Source organism: Panthera uncia, assembly GCF_023721935.1.
Source record: "Panthera uncia isolate 11264 chromosome D3 unlocalized genomic scaffold, Puncia_PCG_1.0 HiC_scaffold_8, whole genome shotgun sequence".
In the NCBI taxonomy this organism is placed as follows: domain Eukaryota; kingdom Metazoa; phylum Chordata; class Mammalia; order Carnivora; family Felidae; genus Panthera; species Panthera uncia.
In genome coordinates, this window is record NW_026057586.1 from 72,301,315 (window position 1) to 72,319,790 (window position 18,476).

General features: G+C 39.7%; 1 protein-coding gene across 2 annotated transcripts in view; it reads left to right on the forward strand.

Moving 5' to 3' along the window:
* Window positions 1-18,476, forward strand: part of SPECC1L (sperm antigen with calponin homology and coiled-coil domains 1 like) — a 140,917-nt gene that overhangs the window by 49,034 nt on the left and 73,407 nt on the right. For both annotated transcript variants that reach the window (XM_049619114.1, XM_049619113.1), the window contains exons 3-5: window positions 447-600; window positions 4,868-6,501; window positions 7,534-7,741. In XM_049619114.1, the coding sequence (XP_049475071.1) occupies window positions 447-600; window positions 4,868-6,501; window positions 7,534-7,741 (1,996 nt within the window). The remainder of the gene's footprint in view (window positions 1-446; window positions 601-4,867; window positions 6,502-7,533; window positions 7,742-18,476) is intronic.

Genomic DNA, 18,476 nt, shown 5'->3' on the forward strand with positions numbered 1-18,476 from the left:
TTTTTGTATTTTTATTTTTATTAAAAAAACTTTTTTTAATGTTTATTTTTTAGAGAGAGAGAGACAGAACGTGAGTAGGAGAGGGAAAGAGAGAAGTGGGAGACACAGAATCTGAAGCAGGCTGCAGGCTCTAAGCTGTCAGCATAGAACCTGATGTGGGGCTTGAACTCATGAACTGTGAGATCGTGACCTGAGCCAAAGTCAGATGCTTAACCAACTGAGCCACCCAGGCGCCCCAGAGTTTTGCATTTTTAAAAGAAATGTGTGATTGTTTATAAACCAGTAAAGTACTCTCTGCAGCACAGTATGATGCATTGGTAACTGTCAGAAAGTCTTTGTGAGGCTCTTGAATTTAATATAAAAGCCAAGAACTTTGCTTTAGTCTCAAAATGTTATTTACTCTTGCTTCATCTAGTCAATTTGTTTTTCTTTTCTGTTACTTCTAGACCAAGAGCAATGATGACCTCTTAGCTGGAATGGCTGGAGGGGTGACAGTGACTAATGGTGTTAAAGGAAAGAAAAGCACCTGCCCTTCTGCTGCATCTTCAGCATCGGTCCCTGCCATGACCACCGTGGAGAATAAATCCAAGATCAGCACAGGTATAGGTGGCATTCAGAATAAGAGTTAAAGTGCTTTTTTGTTTGAAGCCAGAGTGCAGTGGTATTTAAGGGGTTCCACTAATTACAAAATGTCAGACATGTATTTGTATTTCAACCCCATGTACTCATCACCTTTATCAACTGATGGCCAGTCTGAATTCCTTGACATCCACCTCCCCTCCTTGTTATTTTGAAGCAAATTCCAGGTGTCATTTAATTTCTTCCACAAATATATAATTATCTTTGAAAGATAAGGATTCTTCTAAAAAGAAAATCACAATGCCATTATCAGTACTTAAAATAATTAATAATCATTCTTCAAATCATAAATATAGAGAAATACTCAAATTTACAACTTAAAAAAAAATTTTTTTTAACATTTATTTATTTTCAAGAGACAGAGACAGAGTATGAGTGGGGGAGGGGCAGAGAGAGAGAGGGAGACACAGAATCCGAAGCAGGCTCCAGGCTCTGAACTGTCAGCACAGAGCCCGACACGGGGCTTGAACTCACTAACCATGAAATGACCTGAGCTGAAGTCAGATACTTAACCAACTGAGCCACCCAGGCGCCCCTCTTAAGTTTTCTTTCTTAAATCTATTTTTATCTTATAATTTAATTTTTGTAAAAACTGTTTGTTTGACCTATACTTTCCTGTGATCTGTATTTTGATGTCACATCCCTTTGATGTCCTTGGCCATGTTCCTTTGTTTGTTTACTGTTAATGCGATTGGATCTAGAGTCTTGATGGGATAGATTCAGGTTCATTTTTTACCCCCAAGACTCCTTCAAACATGGTAGTTGTCCATCCACTACTAGGCATATCATTTTTGGTTGTCTGTCTTTCCATGATATAGGCAGCCTTTGATGATCAATGCCTGTATCCATTCATTCCTGTTCTACCATTCTTTCTTTATTCATTAGTAGCAATTTGGCTTTAGATTTGATAGAGTCCATAAGTTAACTCGTCCTGTAGTCCAAGGAGTAATGCTATCATTTTTTACTTTTTACACTTACAGAAAAACTTTAAGTCTTCCAATGAACACAAGACCATATGTTTGTAATACAGCTGATGAAAGCCTGTTAGTAAAGATTATAACAGACCTTCTTTATCATCCTTATTTAGGCTCTTAGCCCTTTTTGTATGTATTAGACTTTTTTCTAGCTCAGGTTTACCTACTGTCCTCTCTCTTGCTTTGACCTTCTGTGGTTTTTTCCTTCCATCCCAGATCACACCCTCCTGCTAATTATAATAGTCATGTGTATGATCACGAGGAGGAAACATGGAAGGCATTATATTAGGCATCATTCCATTTTATGCTCACTATAGCCCTATGAGGTAGAGGCTATTATTATCCTCATTTTAGAGTTGTGAGAGCTATGCTTAAAGCTCAAGTATCTTGGCCTAAGGCCTTGCATTTGTTTGTTCAGAAAATATTTATTGGGTACTCGCTTTGTACCGGGCCACAAAGCTGGTAGTGGAGCAACGGCTGCACCTTAGGTCTTTTATTTTCAAGCCTGAGGTCATCACCACATTTAACACTCCAGCTTGTGTGGTAAGAAGGAAATTAAGTACTCTAATACCATCTATATATCTTCCTGTTTCCAGTTTTTAGAATTTACTGGGAGAGATCCCTTGGATTTGGGCCTTGGTTCCCTACTGACACCTTCCCTCACAAGGCTGAATTCAGTTATCACCTCCCTGGATCCATTGCCCCTACTGGTGGCAGCTTTATACATCTGTATTAGTTTGCTAGGGCACTCGTAACAAAATACACAGCCTGGGTGACTCAAACACAGACATTTAGTTTCTCACTAAAACTGGTTGAAGTCTGAGATCAAGGTTGTCAGCCAGTTTGGTTTCTTCTGAGGCCTCTCTCCTTGGCTTGTAGACGGCTGTTTTCTCCTTGTGTCCTCACATGGTGGTCCCTCTCTCTGTCTGTATCCCATTCTCCTCTTCTTATAAAGATACCAGTCAGATTGGATTAGGGCCCACCCTAATAACCCTCTGTTAACATAAGTACCTCTTTAAGTTGATTACTCTTTTTCAAAATACAGTCACATTCTGAGGTACTGGGGGTTATGTCCTCAACATAAGAATTTATAGGACACAATTCAGCCCATCACAACATCCTTACTTCTTCAGTTCATCTATTCTATGTTTATTTACTCCTCATGACTTCTCTAAGACCAGTTCACTTGTCTGTAACTCAGATTTTTCTATCTACTCGCTGGTCACAATAATCTCAGAAGGGGAGCTTTTCTTTTTCATGTTCTGTCTGTCTCTTCCTTTCTTGTTTCTTTACCTCTCCTTTCCTTTTGGGGCATTGTCAATCCCTTCCCTCATTACTGGCTCCTTTCCTTTTTGGCTTTCAGGCATGTGCAGATCTTTTCTTTCTTACACCGGATTTTGGTTTGGTTTGCAATTGTTTCTTCTCATCTTGTTTCTTCTACCCTAAATCTGTTACAGATGTATTATCCCTTCTGTGTTCTTACAGAGATCCAGATCTCACTCCCCAAATGTAGGCCCTCCTTTTTTTTCTTTTACTATTCTGCCTGTCCACATTCCTCCTTTAACTGCTCTTCTTCCTTATATGTTTCACTTAGCCTCTAGATTAGTTTTCATAAAAATACTCTTTTCTGTGTGTCTTCCCTGCTCCAGAACACTTATTAAACATTTACTATTGTGACTCACTAAATTTTCCCTGATGTTCAGGGCCCTGTAGAAACTTCCCCTACTGTTCCCATTAATTGTGTGACCTTACTTTTCCTTTCTGTGTGTCCTGTTCACTTCTGCTTCCTTGTTCTGTCCTCTGGCCTCCCCTGCTCTACACCAAACCCCTGGCAGAATCAGTGGCTGTCTACCTATATCACATAGACCTTTTGCTCCCTCTTACCCCTGAAGCCTGGTGCCTGCCATGTAAAGAACTAGCAGGTTTTTACAAAATACTGATTAGGTGTAGATCTTATTTTTCTTTGCTTTTTTATTTATTTATTAAAAAATTTTTTTTAAATGTTTATTTTTGAGAGACAGACAGAGACAGAGTGTGAACAAGGGAGGAACAGAGAGAGAGAGAGGAAGACACAGAATCCAAAGCAGTCTCCAGGCTCTGAGCCGTCAGCACAGAGCCCGACACAGGGCTCAAACTCATGAACTGCGAGATTACAACCTAAGCCGAAGTTGGACGCTCAACCGACTGAGCCACTCAGGCACCCCAGCTTGCTCTTTCTTTCTTTCTTTCTTTCTTTCTTTCTTTCTTTCTTTCTTTCTTTCTTTTTGAGAAAGAGAGAAAGTGAGCGGGGGAGGGGCAGAGAGAGAGGGAGACAGAATCCCAAACAGACTGTGTGCTGTCAGCACAGAGCCCAGTGTGGGGCTTCAACCCATGAACTGTGAGATGACCTGAGCTGAAACCAAGAGTCGTTTGCTTAACCAACTGAGCCACCCAGGTTTCCCTGTTTTCTAACATTTAAAGAGGCAGCATAGTGTACTACTTAAGTTGTGGATTCTGGAGCCAGACTCCCTGCCTGCATTTGAATCCTTGCTCATCCACTTATTACATGTGGGATGTTGGCAAATTACTTAACATCTCTGTGTTTCTTCATGATAATAATAATGAGGCTTGTATAAATTAATGTATGTGAAGTGTTCATCTGTGTATGTGTAAAATAAGCACTAAGTACATGTTAGCTATATTATAATTAATGTTATTGGTACTATTTATATGTCATTCTGTGATGTGAAAAACTTTTTGCACTTACTTTGATCGTACTTTTTTTGTTTATTACAGGTATCTTAGATTTTTGGTTTGTCCAGAGGCTGCTTTTCCCTTCTTGTTCATCCTTCTTTACCATCTGCTTCTATAGTTTGCTACCTGACTGGCTAATCCTAGAGTCTGCTTCATCTAGCTTGCCCTAGAGTATTATGCCCCTGGCCACTTGTTTAAAGTTCATGGTTTAGGATTCAAGTTAATGGGTAACTTTTTTTATGTTAATAGCTTTATTGAGATATAATTCTCATTTTATAAAATCCACCCACTTTAAAGCGTACAATACAATGTATAACTTCTTTTTCATGGATAATTAAAAAAATAAATGATTTGGTTTTGAGGAAACTGAATTTTACAGTGATTAGAATCTAAGGCAGGATTAATGTCGGTCAAAATCAATGTGTAGGCCTCTAGATTTCATCTCATTAGACCTAGGGAATAACCTCTGTGCCTTTTGTTGCTAATATCTTTGCCTTACATTCTTTGTTATAAACATTTAGGCACAAGTTCTTCAACCAAGCGGAGCACTTCTATAGGTAATAAAGAATCCAGTTCTACGCGAGAAAGATTACGCGAACGTACCCGACTAAACCAGAGCAAAAAAGTACCCTCTGCGGGTCAAGGAGCCAATGATGTGGCATTGGCCAAGCGTTCCCGCAGTCGCACCACAACAGAATGTGATGTTCGCATGAGCAAGTCTAAGTCGGACAATCAGATCAGTGACAAAGCTGCTTTGGAAGCCAAAGTGAAAGAGCTGCTCACGTTGGCAAAAACAAAGGATGTGGAAATCTTACATTTGAGAAATGAGCTCCGAGACATGCGGGCCCAGCTGGGCATTAATGAAGATCATTCAGAGGGTGATGAAAAGTCTGAGGAGAAGGAAGCCGTCATTGCTCACCAGCCAACCGATGTTGAGTCCACCTTGTTGCAGTTGCAGGAACAGAATACTGCCATCCGTGAAGAACTGAACCAGCTGAAAAATGAGAACAGAATGTTAAAGGACAGGTTGAATGCCCTGGGCTTTTCCCTAGAGCAGAGGCTGGATAATTCTGAAAAGCTATTTGGTTATCAGTCCCTGAGCCCAGAAATCACCCCTGGCAATCAGAGTGATGGAGGAGGGACCCTGACCTCTTCGGTGGAAGGCTCTGCCCCTGGGTCTGTGGAGGATCTCTTGAGTCAGGACGAGAACACCCTCATGGACCATCAGCACAGCAACTCAATGGACAATCTAGACAGTGAGTGCAGTGAGGTGTACCAGCCCCTCACATCGAGTGACGATGCCCTAGATGCGCCATCGTCCTCAGAGTCCGAAGGCATTCCAAGCATAGAGCGCTCCCGGAAGGGGAGCAGCGGCAACGCGAGTGAAGTGTCCGTCGCTTGCTTGACAGAAAGGATACACCAGATGGAAGAGAACCAACACAGCACGAGTGAGGAACTTCAGGCAACTCTGCAAGAGCTAGCTGATTTGCAGCAGATAACCCAAGAACTGAATAGTGAAAATGAAAGGCTTGGAGAAGAGAAGGTTATTCTTATGGAGTCTTTATGTCAGCAGAGTGATAAGTTGGAACACTTTAGCCGACAGATTGAATATTTCCGCTCCCTTCTGGATGAGCATCACATTTCTTATGTCATAGATGAAGATGTAAAAAGCGGACGCTATATGGAATTGGAGCAACGTTACATGGATCTAGCTGAGAATGCCCGTTTTGAACGAGAGCAGCTTCTTGGTGTCCAGCAGCATTTAAGCAATACTTTGAAGATGGCAGAACAAGACAACAAGGAAGCTCAAGAAATGATAGGGGCACTCAAAGAACGCAATCACCATATGGAGCGCATCATTGAGTCTGAACAGAAGGGTAAAGCAGCCTTGGCAGCCACGCTAGAGGAGTACAAAGCCACAGTGGCCAGTGATCAGATAGAGATGAATCGTCTGAAGGCCCAGCTGGAGAATGAGAAGCAGAAGGTGGCAGAGCTGTATTCCATCCATAACTCTGGAGACAAATCTGATATTCAAGATCTCCTGGAGAGCGTCAGGCTGGACAAAGAAAAAGCAGAGACTTTGGCTAGTAGTCTGCAGGAAGATCTGGCTCACACCCGAAATGATGCCAATCGTTTGCAGGACACCATTGCAAAGGTACCGTTTAAGTAGACAGAATGTTCTGCATCAGCATTATGCAGCTGCAGTACACACCATGCTTACCAAAAGCCGGTATCATTTCTGTGATATGTCATTCACTTTTTGTAGGCTGATTTTGTTTTAAAGCTTGAGAATGGTTTTCCTTTATTGGGATACAGTAAAACATATTCTTGAAAAAATGTCACTTTCACTGCCTGTGAGAGGATGGGACTGTAATTATAACAGAATTTGTCCCTAGTCTAGGTGCGCCCAGGGGCACATAGAGGACTATGTCTTGTTGCTGACAAGGAAGGACCTTAGAGATCATTGGTCCAGCCCCCTTGTTTTATACGTAGCATAATAGCAAGGACTTATGCAGAACTACAGCCTGGGGTTGCTGGCATTCTGGCCAGGGGTCTGTGCCCCATGTCATTGCTGATGCAGTGTTTATTTGCATGAGTTACCCAATTATTCTATCTTCCATTTTATTTCCTGTTTTAGGGCACTGGTTTTTAAAGAAACACTAGTATATCTTTGGCCAAAATTTAAATAATTTAGATTGTAATTTTTTAGTGATGATGTTTAGAGATACAAGTTAGGGTATGTATTATTTGTTGGAACATATATGTTGGAAGGCACTTTGAGCTAATACTTTTGCAATAACAGTATTTGAGAATTTGTTTCCATTTTAAATTTGGTAATGAAACTGTCACAAATCAGACATCTTAGGGGGGGTGGGATGGGAGAGGGATATTAATTATTAATCAAATACATGTCTTTGGTCCATACTTTGGAGAAGGGAAATTTTTTTAAATTTCCTCATAAATAATCTAGTTAAGTTCAGTGATATGTTAATATAATTTGTCAGTGATATAGCAACAAATTATGTTTAAGCATATTATAGAGTGCTTTTTCATAGATTCATACAGTTACTACGGAGCTAGTTTTAGCTCATACCTCGGAACTCATGCTTTGCTTCCTTTGAAACAGTGTGTACATCCATTGTAGAGCAGCTCCTACTTTTCTAATGTGCACTATCGTTCTATACAGGTAGAAGATGAATACCGAGCCTTCCAAGAAGAAGCTAAGAAACAAATAGAAGATTTGAATATGACATTAGAGAAACTAAGATCAGAGCTGGAAGAAAAAGACACAGAGAGGAGTGACATGAAAGAAACCATCTTTGAACTTGAAGATGAAGTAGAACAACACCGAGCTGTGAAACTTCATGACAACCTCATTATTTCCGATTTAGAGAGTAAGTGATGGGGGAGCTTTTCATTCCTTTTGTTGTACCCATGTTAACGAGTGGGGACAGTTTGCATTCAGTAACAAAATGAAAATTGGTCGCTGTCACTGCTGAAGTGGACAGGCACAGTAGACAGTGGCCTGCAGAAATACGCATGTGGCAAAGCGTATTTCACACATTAGCCAATAGTCTTTGGACTGCTATGTTTTGTTCATAAGGAAGAACTGTTAAGAGGAAGCATTGCTTCAAAACTGTGCTTGGTTACAGAAAATCATTTAAGGAAAAACTGATTGTTATTTTATTTTTTTAGATCTTAAGAAAAGCAATTTATTGTTCTAATGATCGCAGGTATACTGAGACAAAAATCCGTCATCCTTCATAATCTTATGTCTAAAGCACAGGTTTTTTCTTTATTTGTCTGGTTTTCCTCCCAACCATGGAGATTTTATGATCTGGTAGAATTGAAACTCCTATTTTAAATTGCTTTAAGTTTTTTGAAATTATTTTACAATTATTTCACTTACAAAAATCGCAAAACTAGTACAAAGCATTTCTGTGTTGATAGTTTGATGAGGAGCAAAAATTTGGTTGATCTTAAAATGTCTTCCCACAGACTATTTATTATGTTGCAAGTGAGGAAGAAGAAACAACCAGAAATTATTCAGTGGAAAAATTGGGCAACACTTTGACCTCACTGGTGATCCTGTAAATAAATGACAGAAGCACAGAGAATCAGACTCACCATCAGCTGGGCCATATTCTGGCTGAAGCATAACTGTAATGAATCATAAAGAAACATTAAATAGGGGCACCTGGGTGGCTCAGTCGGTTAAGTGTCTGACTCTTGATTTTGGCTCAGGTCATGATCTCACAGTTCGTGGGTTCGAGCCCTATGTCAGGTTCCACACTTGATAGTGTGGAGCCTGCTTGGGATTCTCTGTCTCCTTCTCTCTTTCTGCCCCTCCTCTGAGCATGCTCCCTCTCTCTCTCTTCTCAAAATAAATAAATAAACGTAAAAAAAAAAAAAAAAGAAACTTTAAATAGACAAAAAATGAATGTTTTACTAAAAACACAAGAATGTGTGGCACTGTATTCCTCAGAACTGCCAGTGTCTGTCATAAAAGACAAAGACTATGGAAAAGTTCTAGATTAAAGGGGTCTGAGGAGACATGAATTAAATGCAATACCTGTGCCTAGACTCTGTCTAACGCTGTAGGGAAAATGCTATAACAGGTGTTCTGACAGAACTGGAACTTTAAAAAACTAGATAGGACAAAAGTGGATTATAGATAAACGTATGTAACCATATCAGTTTATAAAGTTGATAACTATACTGTTTATGTAAGTCAACGTCCCTATTCTTACGAATCACACACTGAATATCTAGAGGTAAAGGACCATGATGTATATCCTTAAAGGATTCAGGGAAAATATCAGGGATAGATAAAGACAGATAGGGATAGAAGATGGCAAATGATGAAAAAGATGGGTAAACAGTTAACATAAGCAAATCTGTGTAAAGTGGTCATATGGGTGCTTTTTGTACTGGTTTTTGCACCTTTTTGTGAATTTGAAATTATTTCCAAATAATACATCTTAAAAATTCTTAGTGTTCTTCATCCAGATTCCTCAAATGTTAACAAATTTTAAGTTGTAGTACACTTTAATGATAGCCAGGTGGGGACAAGGAGAATGTGAATAACCTTTTTGGATACATTGGTTAAAGCTTTTCAGCCTTGTGGTTCATGATACCGATCCTTTGAGCTCTGTGTTATTCCTTGACAGAGGATCAGTAGGCAAATACAGCGTTGGGCCAGATCCCATGTGCTGTGGGCACAGAGGCAGGGAGGTTTGAGCTAGTTCCAGGAGAGAGTGGGTCATTTGCAGGAGTCCTAAACATGTCTTTTGCCAGTTCTGAGCTCTGGCTAGTTGGCTCGGCATCTGTGGACTGACCCCAAGGTTATTCTGAACATTTTGAGTCATTTGGCTACTGAAGTAGCTGACTGTCGGACTCTTTTCTTGGAGACAGTTACAGTCCTACAGATAAAACTTTCTTATCTGAAATTGTGAAAAACTTTGGAGAGTTTAACATTTGTATCTAGTCTGTATTTCAGTGTCTCTGAACGGAGAGGATTTATGTAACTGTATTTCCTAAATGTAAGAAGTTCTAAAGTTTTTCAGATTAACTTGGAAGTTGAGTGCATTTTCCATGTAGTACTGATGACAACCTTTTCCCTTGCAGGCCTTTTGATTTGAACACAGAAAGAGTGACACCTTGTGGTAATTGGGTTAATGGCTAGAAAAATGTTAGCTGATAAGGATTCCTGGAATGAAAAATGATTGACAAAATAAAAATTATATAAACTTTATGTGGATTTTTATTATGAAGTGGCTGAAAATACTGAATAAATTTTTTTAGCCCGGTATCTTCTCCCCCCAATTTTTTTAAAATGAAAATTTCAAATATACATAAATACTGCAAACATGGTAGAGATAGCACCCACTGCCTAGATTTGACAGTCGTTAATGTTTTATAATATTCTCCTTCCATGTGTGTATCTGTATATGTGTGTGTTTAACTGAACCAGCTGGCAGTAAGTTGTAGACTCCATGAGACACTTAATATTTTGGTGTCATGCAACGCCTGTTTTCCTTATAATCATATCTACTAAATTTGGCATAATTCCTTAGTATCCATCTAATAGCTCACATTCAGATTTTCTCACCTGTCTTCAAAATGACTTTTAACAGTTTTCTTAGGAACCAGGATCCTGTATTCTGATAGGAGTTAATTTCTTTCTTAGTGAATTCTAGCACTTGGTATTGATGCTAAGTCATCACTTGGTATAGGGCACTTGATAACAAGGAACGCTGTTAATTGAGAAATTGAGATTTTCTTTTTAAGATTTTGTTTTTAATCTCTACACCCAAAATGAGGCTTGAATTTACAACCCCTAGATCAAGAGTCGTATGCCCCACCAACTGAGCCAGCCCAGGTCCCTGAGAAATTGAGCTTTTCATTTGTGGAATATTTTAGCAACCATTACCATACTCGGTTTTAGAACTTTTTCATCACCCTAAAAAGAAACTGTACCCATTAGTAGTCACATTGACCCCCAAATGATCCTGACTTTGGAATTAGTGGCGAGGATTTTAAAGCAGCTGTTGTAACTGCACTCAGGGTGTTGAGGAAAATCTGCCAGTAATGAATGAACAAATTGCAAATCTCAGGAAAGAAATAAAAACTGTTTAAAAAGAACCTAATATGTATTATAGAACTGAGAAATTTAACAGCTAATTTAAAAAGTTTACTAAATCATTAAAATAGTTTTTAAGTTTATTTATTTTGAGAGACACAGAGACAGCGCAAGTAGAGGAGGAGAGAGGGAGGGAGAGAGAATCCCAAGCAGGCTCTGTGCTGCCAGCGCAGAGCCCAACACAAGTCTCGAACTCACGAAATCAGGACTTGTACCAGATCATGACCTGAGCTGAAACCAAGAGTCAGATGCCTAACTTACTGAACCATCCAGGCAGCCCACTAAATCATTTAAACAGCAAATTAAAAACATAGAAGAGCCAGTGAACTTGAAGATCAGTCAGTAGTCACTATTCAGTCTGCAGGACAGAGAAAAAAAAAGATTGAAAAAAAGGAGTACAGCATCAGTGAGTATGGGACAGTATCATAGGGCATAACATGTAGTTGGAGTCCCAGATGGCTTTCCAGATAGCATCAGTGCCATACTGATTAGATTTGGCCTGCAGTACCTTTTAGTACTATTTGGATTTAGCATCCAGATTAGAAAGATCTGATATAAAATTCACTCAGTAAATAAATACTGTTAAGACTTCTGATTCAAGATGATGGCCTGAGGCCACACATATACTTCCTCTCCCTCCCAAAATCCTAGTAACATGGTCCTGCCATGTAATACAAAAATTACAATGAATCTGTGGGTGCCTGGGTGGCTCAGTCGGTTGAGCATCTGACTTCAGCTCAGTCGCAGTTCTCAAGTTCAAGCCCTGTGTCAGGCTCTGTGCTGCCAGCTCGGAGCCTGGAGCCTGCTTCAGATTCTGTTTCTCTTTGTCCCTCCCCTGCTTGTGTCTGTCTCTGTCTCTTTCTCAATAATAAAAACATTTTTTAAAAAGTAAAAAAAGTTTACAATGAAACTAAACCAAAGATAGAAAATAGGTGAGGGGTCTCATCAGTAGATCAACAATTTTGAGTAACTTCTGGAATATATAAAGCAGATAGAATTGGAGTTATGGAGAAATCAAACAGAACAGAAAAAAAAAAAAACAAAAAACCTACAGTCCAGGAGAACACTGAAACTCTGAGTATTGATATTCCCAGCCAAACTTTGGGGGTGGGGTACTAAAACCTCTTCCTCAGGGGTCATAGGGTCTGGGACGAGCAGCAGTTTCAGGCTGTGGTATAAAAGATTGTCAGCATTTGTACCACCCTCTCCATTGTAGAGTGCTGGCTGTGGTGTTTGCCCCAGGCTCAATTTTTTTTTTTTTTTTTTTTTTTATTACGAGAGAGAGCTTGAGTTGGGAAGGGCAAAGGGAGAGAGAATCTTAAGCAGGCTCCATGCTTAGCTCGGAGCCTGACGCATGGCTCGATCCCACAACCCTGGAATCATGACCTGAGCCGAAGTCAAGTTTCAGATGCTCAACTGATTGAGCCACCTAGGCGCTCCTCGAATTCTTTTTCTAAATAAGGTGGGGAACGTGGTGCCAGGGGCTCCTGCCGTAACTTCAGTATCAGAAAGAGAAGTAAAGCCCTGCCCGAAGTAACAGCAGGCTGCCATGTTGTCTTGAAATGAAGACCACACTTAGGGAGAGGCAATTTGGCCTAGCAGTGAAATGGGGGCGCGCGCGTGCGCGCACAGACACAGACACACACACACACACACACACACACACACACACACACACACCTGTTTCCTTGGTTGAAGCCACCCACTTCTGCCTCCAGAAGAGGGCCCCCCGTAGGCATATATCATCAGTGGAGCCTTAATCCAGTCATTGCGTTGAGGGGAGAGGCCTGTAGTTAGAACAGTGACTTCTACAATTATTGAGAGACATGTGGAAGTCACTAATATTAATTATCCTTGTCCTTTGTAAGAAAGGCCAACCAGGACTTACTGGACATTTAGTTTCTTAAAAGAGAAACAGCAGAAAGAAGCAACTTAACTGAGCCTGAATAAATTAAGTTAATGACTTCACTGCTAGTCCAGCAAACCAAAGCTGAGTGGTGTTGAGGGTAGTGGCATGAACGAGATCTCGGGTATGGCTCAAGTGATGTGCCCATCAGTTACAGTGACTTTTTTGACCACTTTGTATTTGTGTAGTAATGCTTGCTGTGTGCTTGCATTTATGTATAGCTCCTTTCCTGCCCTCTGTAGTTCCTGAGATTGGGGGCTAGGGCCTGACATCTAGCAACACAGGTTTTGCGCTTTTACATGGAACACTATTGACTATGGTGAGTAAACGTGTCTTGAGATTAGAGAAGTAGCAGAAGGAAATGGAGGAGAGTTGTATAATTCTTGATGGGAAAGCCTTTTTCAACACTAGTGGGAAGCCATAAAGGAAAGTTTCCTATTTGACTATGTATTACTGAAATTTTCAGTTCAGCAAAATAAAAGTACCATAAAGGACTTTGAGAGAAATATTTGTAGCACATATAAAATATATAAGGAGACTCTTATATGTATCTCTCTCTATATATATATTGACATATATCAATGACATTAGGATAATCCATTAGCCAAAAAGAGTGTATGAATAGGTAAGGCAGAAAAGGTGCGAAAATATGCTTGACTTCACTAATAAACTCTAAAACAAGATGCCAGTTTTCACTTGGCAGGTGTGAAAAGTGAAAAAGGATGATAGTGTGTAGGAGAGGAGAAAAGGGACCTCTTGTGTATTGTCGGAAGGAGTATAGATTGCTGCAACCTTTTCGGGGTATTGATCAGAATTTAAAGTACAACAGTACTTTAGCAACAATGTTTAGAAACATTCTTACTAGTTTGCAAATATAAGCTTAGACATGTATGTTGCAGAATTACTGGTTACCACAAAAACTTGGAAGTTGAGATCTAGTTAATAACCTGTGAGCACAGTGCATCCCCACTATGGCTGCCGTTTCATCAGTGAGGATAAATTAGACAGGTCTATGTGTACAGCCATAGATGGAATAAAGCAGATAATGGGACAGTAGAATATGAGCTGTGTGTATTATTTCTGTAATTAAAAAACATACAAGTTTTAAATACAGCATTACACTGAAATGGTGACCAGGCATGATGATTTCCTTAAGAAATACTGATACAGTGTATTCTATACAATAAATTTTATAACTTGGTGACTTCTCAAAAAAATTTTCTGCATTCTTGAGCTGGATCCTTCTAACGGATTGACTTGGATCCTGTCAATAGTTCCAAGTTGTCCTTCATTACTTCTTACAGTTCTAGAAATGTGTCTGCAAGAAATATCTGAACAATTGTGTAAAGATACTCATCGTGTTTATGACAAAAATTGTGGAACCGTTCTGTTTGTCAATAGGAGATTACTAAAACAAATCATATGTCCAACTGGTGGAACACTAACAGCCATCAGATAGTGCTGTAGATCTGAATTGATTAATAGTTGTCCATTATCTAGCTACTGCTAAGTAGAAAGGCTTATGAAGAAGTATAATTAGTATTATCCCACTTTTAGGAAAAAAGTTCACACATGTATGAAGTCTGGAAGGATATATGCCAAATGCAAATAATGAGTAATTTTATTTTTACAATGCTTTTCTGTTTTCCAGACTGTTTATCGTGAGCATGCATTCCCTTTAGAGTCGAAGGGAAAAAGTTGTATCTACTTTTTTGGGGGGAAGGGGTGATAAGAATGAATAAAAAATTAAAAAAACATAGTAGTAAATGGTTTATTTGAAACTCATCTGTGTCCTCTTTCAAAGCATCAGGAATTGTGGTTTGGGGATAAAGGTGTGGCCTGGTGGCTGGATGTACTGCCTGCCTCTCCCCTCTGCCCCTAAGGCATGGTATTTTAACTGGTATTTTACTCTTGCCATTTCTCTTCCTCTGGTAATTGCCCCTGATGTTAGGTGGAGGTGCTTGATAGGATGTAAGGGTCTGATGGTATTGGGATATCAGTATTCTGAGGAGTTTCATGGATTTGGAGGGCAGGAAAGGTTGCTTGTGAACTTTCGTTATTTTCTACCTCCAGGAGTCACAGGTTGAGCCTGTGCCCATGGTAGTTGCCCAGTAACATCAGCATGCGTGATGGGTATATAACTGGAGCCGGAACGAAGGCCTGGTTGATTGTTCCTTCTTTGTCAGGGGTGAGAGTTCTTGGTGGTGAAAAGATTATGAACCCCATTATTAAATGGGCAGAGCAGTGCTCAGAATTGTTCAGAGCAAAGTTGGTCTAATTACAGTGAGAATAGCAATTTACTTGATTTCTAGAATAAAAATAACATTGTAAAATTGAGTTGTAACTTGTAATTAAAAATGAGATCATAGTAGTACTTCTGTTCTTTGGTAGAATTTAATGTTGCTTTTGAGTTGAAGACAGTAGATGGCAGTGTCCCTCATTGTAGAAGAACTTGGAAGAGGAAGGAAACTGCTTTTACAGGCCCCAGAGTTGAAGACTAACAGTATCCTTTCGTGTAACCATTAATTGGGCCAGATGGCAATTTTGCTAAGATAGTCTTCCAAACAAGAGCATAAGTACACATTCCTCTGTTTCCAAGGAGGAAAAGCCTGTTGTCATTTTTAATACTTTATGTTACAAAGTGAAAATACGGTTGGGATTCATGAAGTTTAAATCAAATTCCCTAGAGACACTTGTAGTGTACTTCATTCTGCTTAAATATCTCCATTGGCTGCCAGCTTCCTATTTAAAAGCATTAATAAGACATGACGATAATAAATACATAGTGCTGAGTGTGTAAGAATGTCCTTTTAAGAGTAGTGATTATGTGGCGGGTAAAGAGAGAAGGATAAGAACAAAATAAATGAATGAAATTTGAGGTTTTATGATCAGTCTAAGATGGCCAGGTGGCTTCACATGTCACTTGAGAACAAAGACACACCAGATGTTAAATTGAACAGTACTAAGATTTGCTGTCATTTGTCTTGTGTGAATTATATATAAAGATAGGTATATATGTCCTTTGTGACCAGAAGAAAAAGAAAATGGTTTTTAGCAGAGGAGGAGAAATTCACATTTTTTTGTTCGCTTGCCTATTTTAATTATGTTTTGCATTTAAATATAGTGTAAATGAAAAATATAACTCCTAGTGTTTTCAACACTAGAAATATTTCAGTTTCTGTCCTTCTTATTTGTGTATGATTATATCACCAAGACCTTGAATTTGTCTATGTATAGGTAATAGGGACCTGAGGTCCCATGCTGGTTCCAGAGTTATCCTTGCTTCTGGAGATATGGATCAGGGTATTGGACTCACTCATCGGTGTCCACTTTGCCCTTAACCAAATTGAATAGCCCTTTTGCCCTGTTTCCAGGTTAAATGAGGTCTGAGGCAGCTTATACAGAGACAGACTTAAAGTTTAATCCTTTGCATTATAAAAACATCCTCTTTTCTGTCCCTAGGAGGGTAAGGACTATATCTTTTTTCCCTTTCCCTTGTATCTTAAGCATCTGGAAAAAAGCCTGGCACAAAGTACGTACTTATGAGGTATTTGTTGAATTGATGTAAATTTTGAACAGTTTTTATTTCAAAGGCCCGAAATTGGTTGAAGAATTTTGTGGCGATGAATGGGAGGGAGTTAACTACTGGCTACCAAAATTGGCCAGTTTTTCCCCCCATGTTTTACTCATTTATTTTTTTTTCCAGCTTTAGAAAATTTATCATCATTATATATTTATAATATTACACATATAATTGTTATAAATATTCTAGGCTTTTATGTTGTTACTGAAGTGAATTCATGTCATTTAAAAATATCTGAACACAAATGTATCAATGCTGAATTAAAGGTATCATGTCACACAGGTTACAACAGAGCAGGTTTCTGATGGAACTGGGAGGGGAAGATAAGCAGTCTAAGAAAAGACATCATCAGCACACCCCTACTTTTGTGTGTTGATTAAAAACTAATAATTTCTGGGGCACCTGGGTGGCTCAGTTGGTTGAATGTCCAACTTTGGCTCCGGTCATGATCTTGTGGGCTTGTGAGTTCAAGCCCCTCATCAGGATTGCTGCTGTCAGCATGGGAACTCACTTCAGATCCTTTGTCCCCCTCTCTTTCTGCTCCTCCCCCACTCTCTGTCCCTGCCTGCGCACACACTTACTCTCAAAATAAATAAACGTTAAAAAGGCTAATAATTTGTTAGCTTAAGGAAGTTTTTTTTCTAAGATTTTACACCCAGCATGGGGCTTGAACCTACAACTTTGAGATCAGAAGTCACATACTTTAACTGGCTGAGCCAACCAAGTGCCCCAAGATTGATTAATTGATTGACAGATTTTTTTATTCTCTTGGTTTTTTTTTTTTTTTTGAGTTTATTTATTTAGAGAGAGAGCATGCACGAGTGGGGGAGGGGCAGAGAGAGGGAGAGGGAGATAATCCCAAGCAGGCTGTGTGCTGACAATGGGGAACCTGCGTTGGGGCTCGAACCCATGAACTACAAGATCATGACCTGAGCCAAAACCAAGAGTTGGACACTTAACTGACTGAGCCACCCAGGCACTCCGAGATTTTTTTTTAAGATTTTAATTTTGAGTAATCTCTACACCCAATGTGGGGCTTGAACCTACAACCCTGAGATCAAGAGTCGCATGCTCTACCGACTGAGCCAGCCAGGTGCCCCTTAAGAAAGATTTTTTGATTACATGTGACATTGCATGCAGGTGTTCACTATGCCTAGGTTCCTACTACAAAATGTAATGAATAGGAGAGAATTTTTACCAAAAACACCAATGTCTATAGTGATGATGTCCCTGATAATAAAGAGTTCAGGGGCGCCTGGGTGGCTCAGTTAATTGAGGATCTGACTCTTGATTTCAGTTCAGATCATGGTTTCCTGGGTCATGGGATCAAGCTCTCCATTGGGCTCTGTGCTGAGCAAGGAGACCTCTTAAGATTCTCTCTCTCTCTCTCTCTCTCTCTCTCTCTCTCTCTCTGTCCCCCCCCCCCCGCCCGTCTCCTCTGCTTATGCACCCTTTCTCTCTAAAATAAAATAAAAAAATTAAAAAAGAAAGTTCAGTCCTGTCAGTGGAGTATTTTTTAAAACTCCATAGGTTATGATTTTAGTATTGCTTTCTCTTTCTCCTTCCATTAGCTTGCATGTTTCGACATTCTGTTTACAGTTCTACCGTGTGCCAGGTGTTGGGGCTGTGAAGTTACCACATAGCTTCTGACTTTGAAGTGTTTCCAGTCTAGTGGTCAAGACAGATGTGTAAAGAAATTTAATAGTGTTGGCACTAACAGTCAAACAGTTGGAACACAGAAAGGATAGGATTCTCCTGCAGTGGGGGACAACTGGTAAAGTTAGAGTATTTGTCTCTAGATATCAGTGCCTTTTCTGGTGCTTAAGCCAAGAGAAAGTGCTGAGCTATCAAAGTAACCAACTGTGATAGACTTACTTGGTGGCATTTACCAGTGTGGCACCTCCTAAGACATTTCCTCTTAAGCATGGATTTTTGAGCAGAACCTCCAAATAGAATGTGACTTCCCATACATTTCTCGTTCCAGGGGCACCAGTCTTG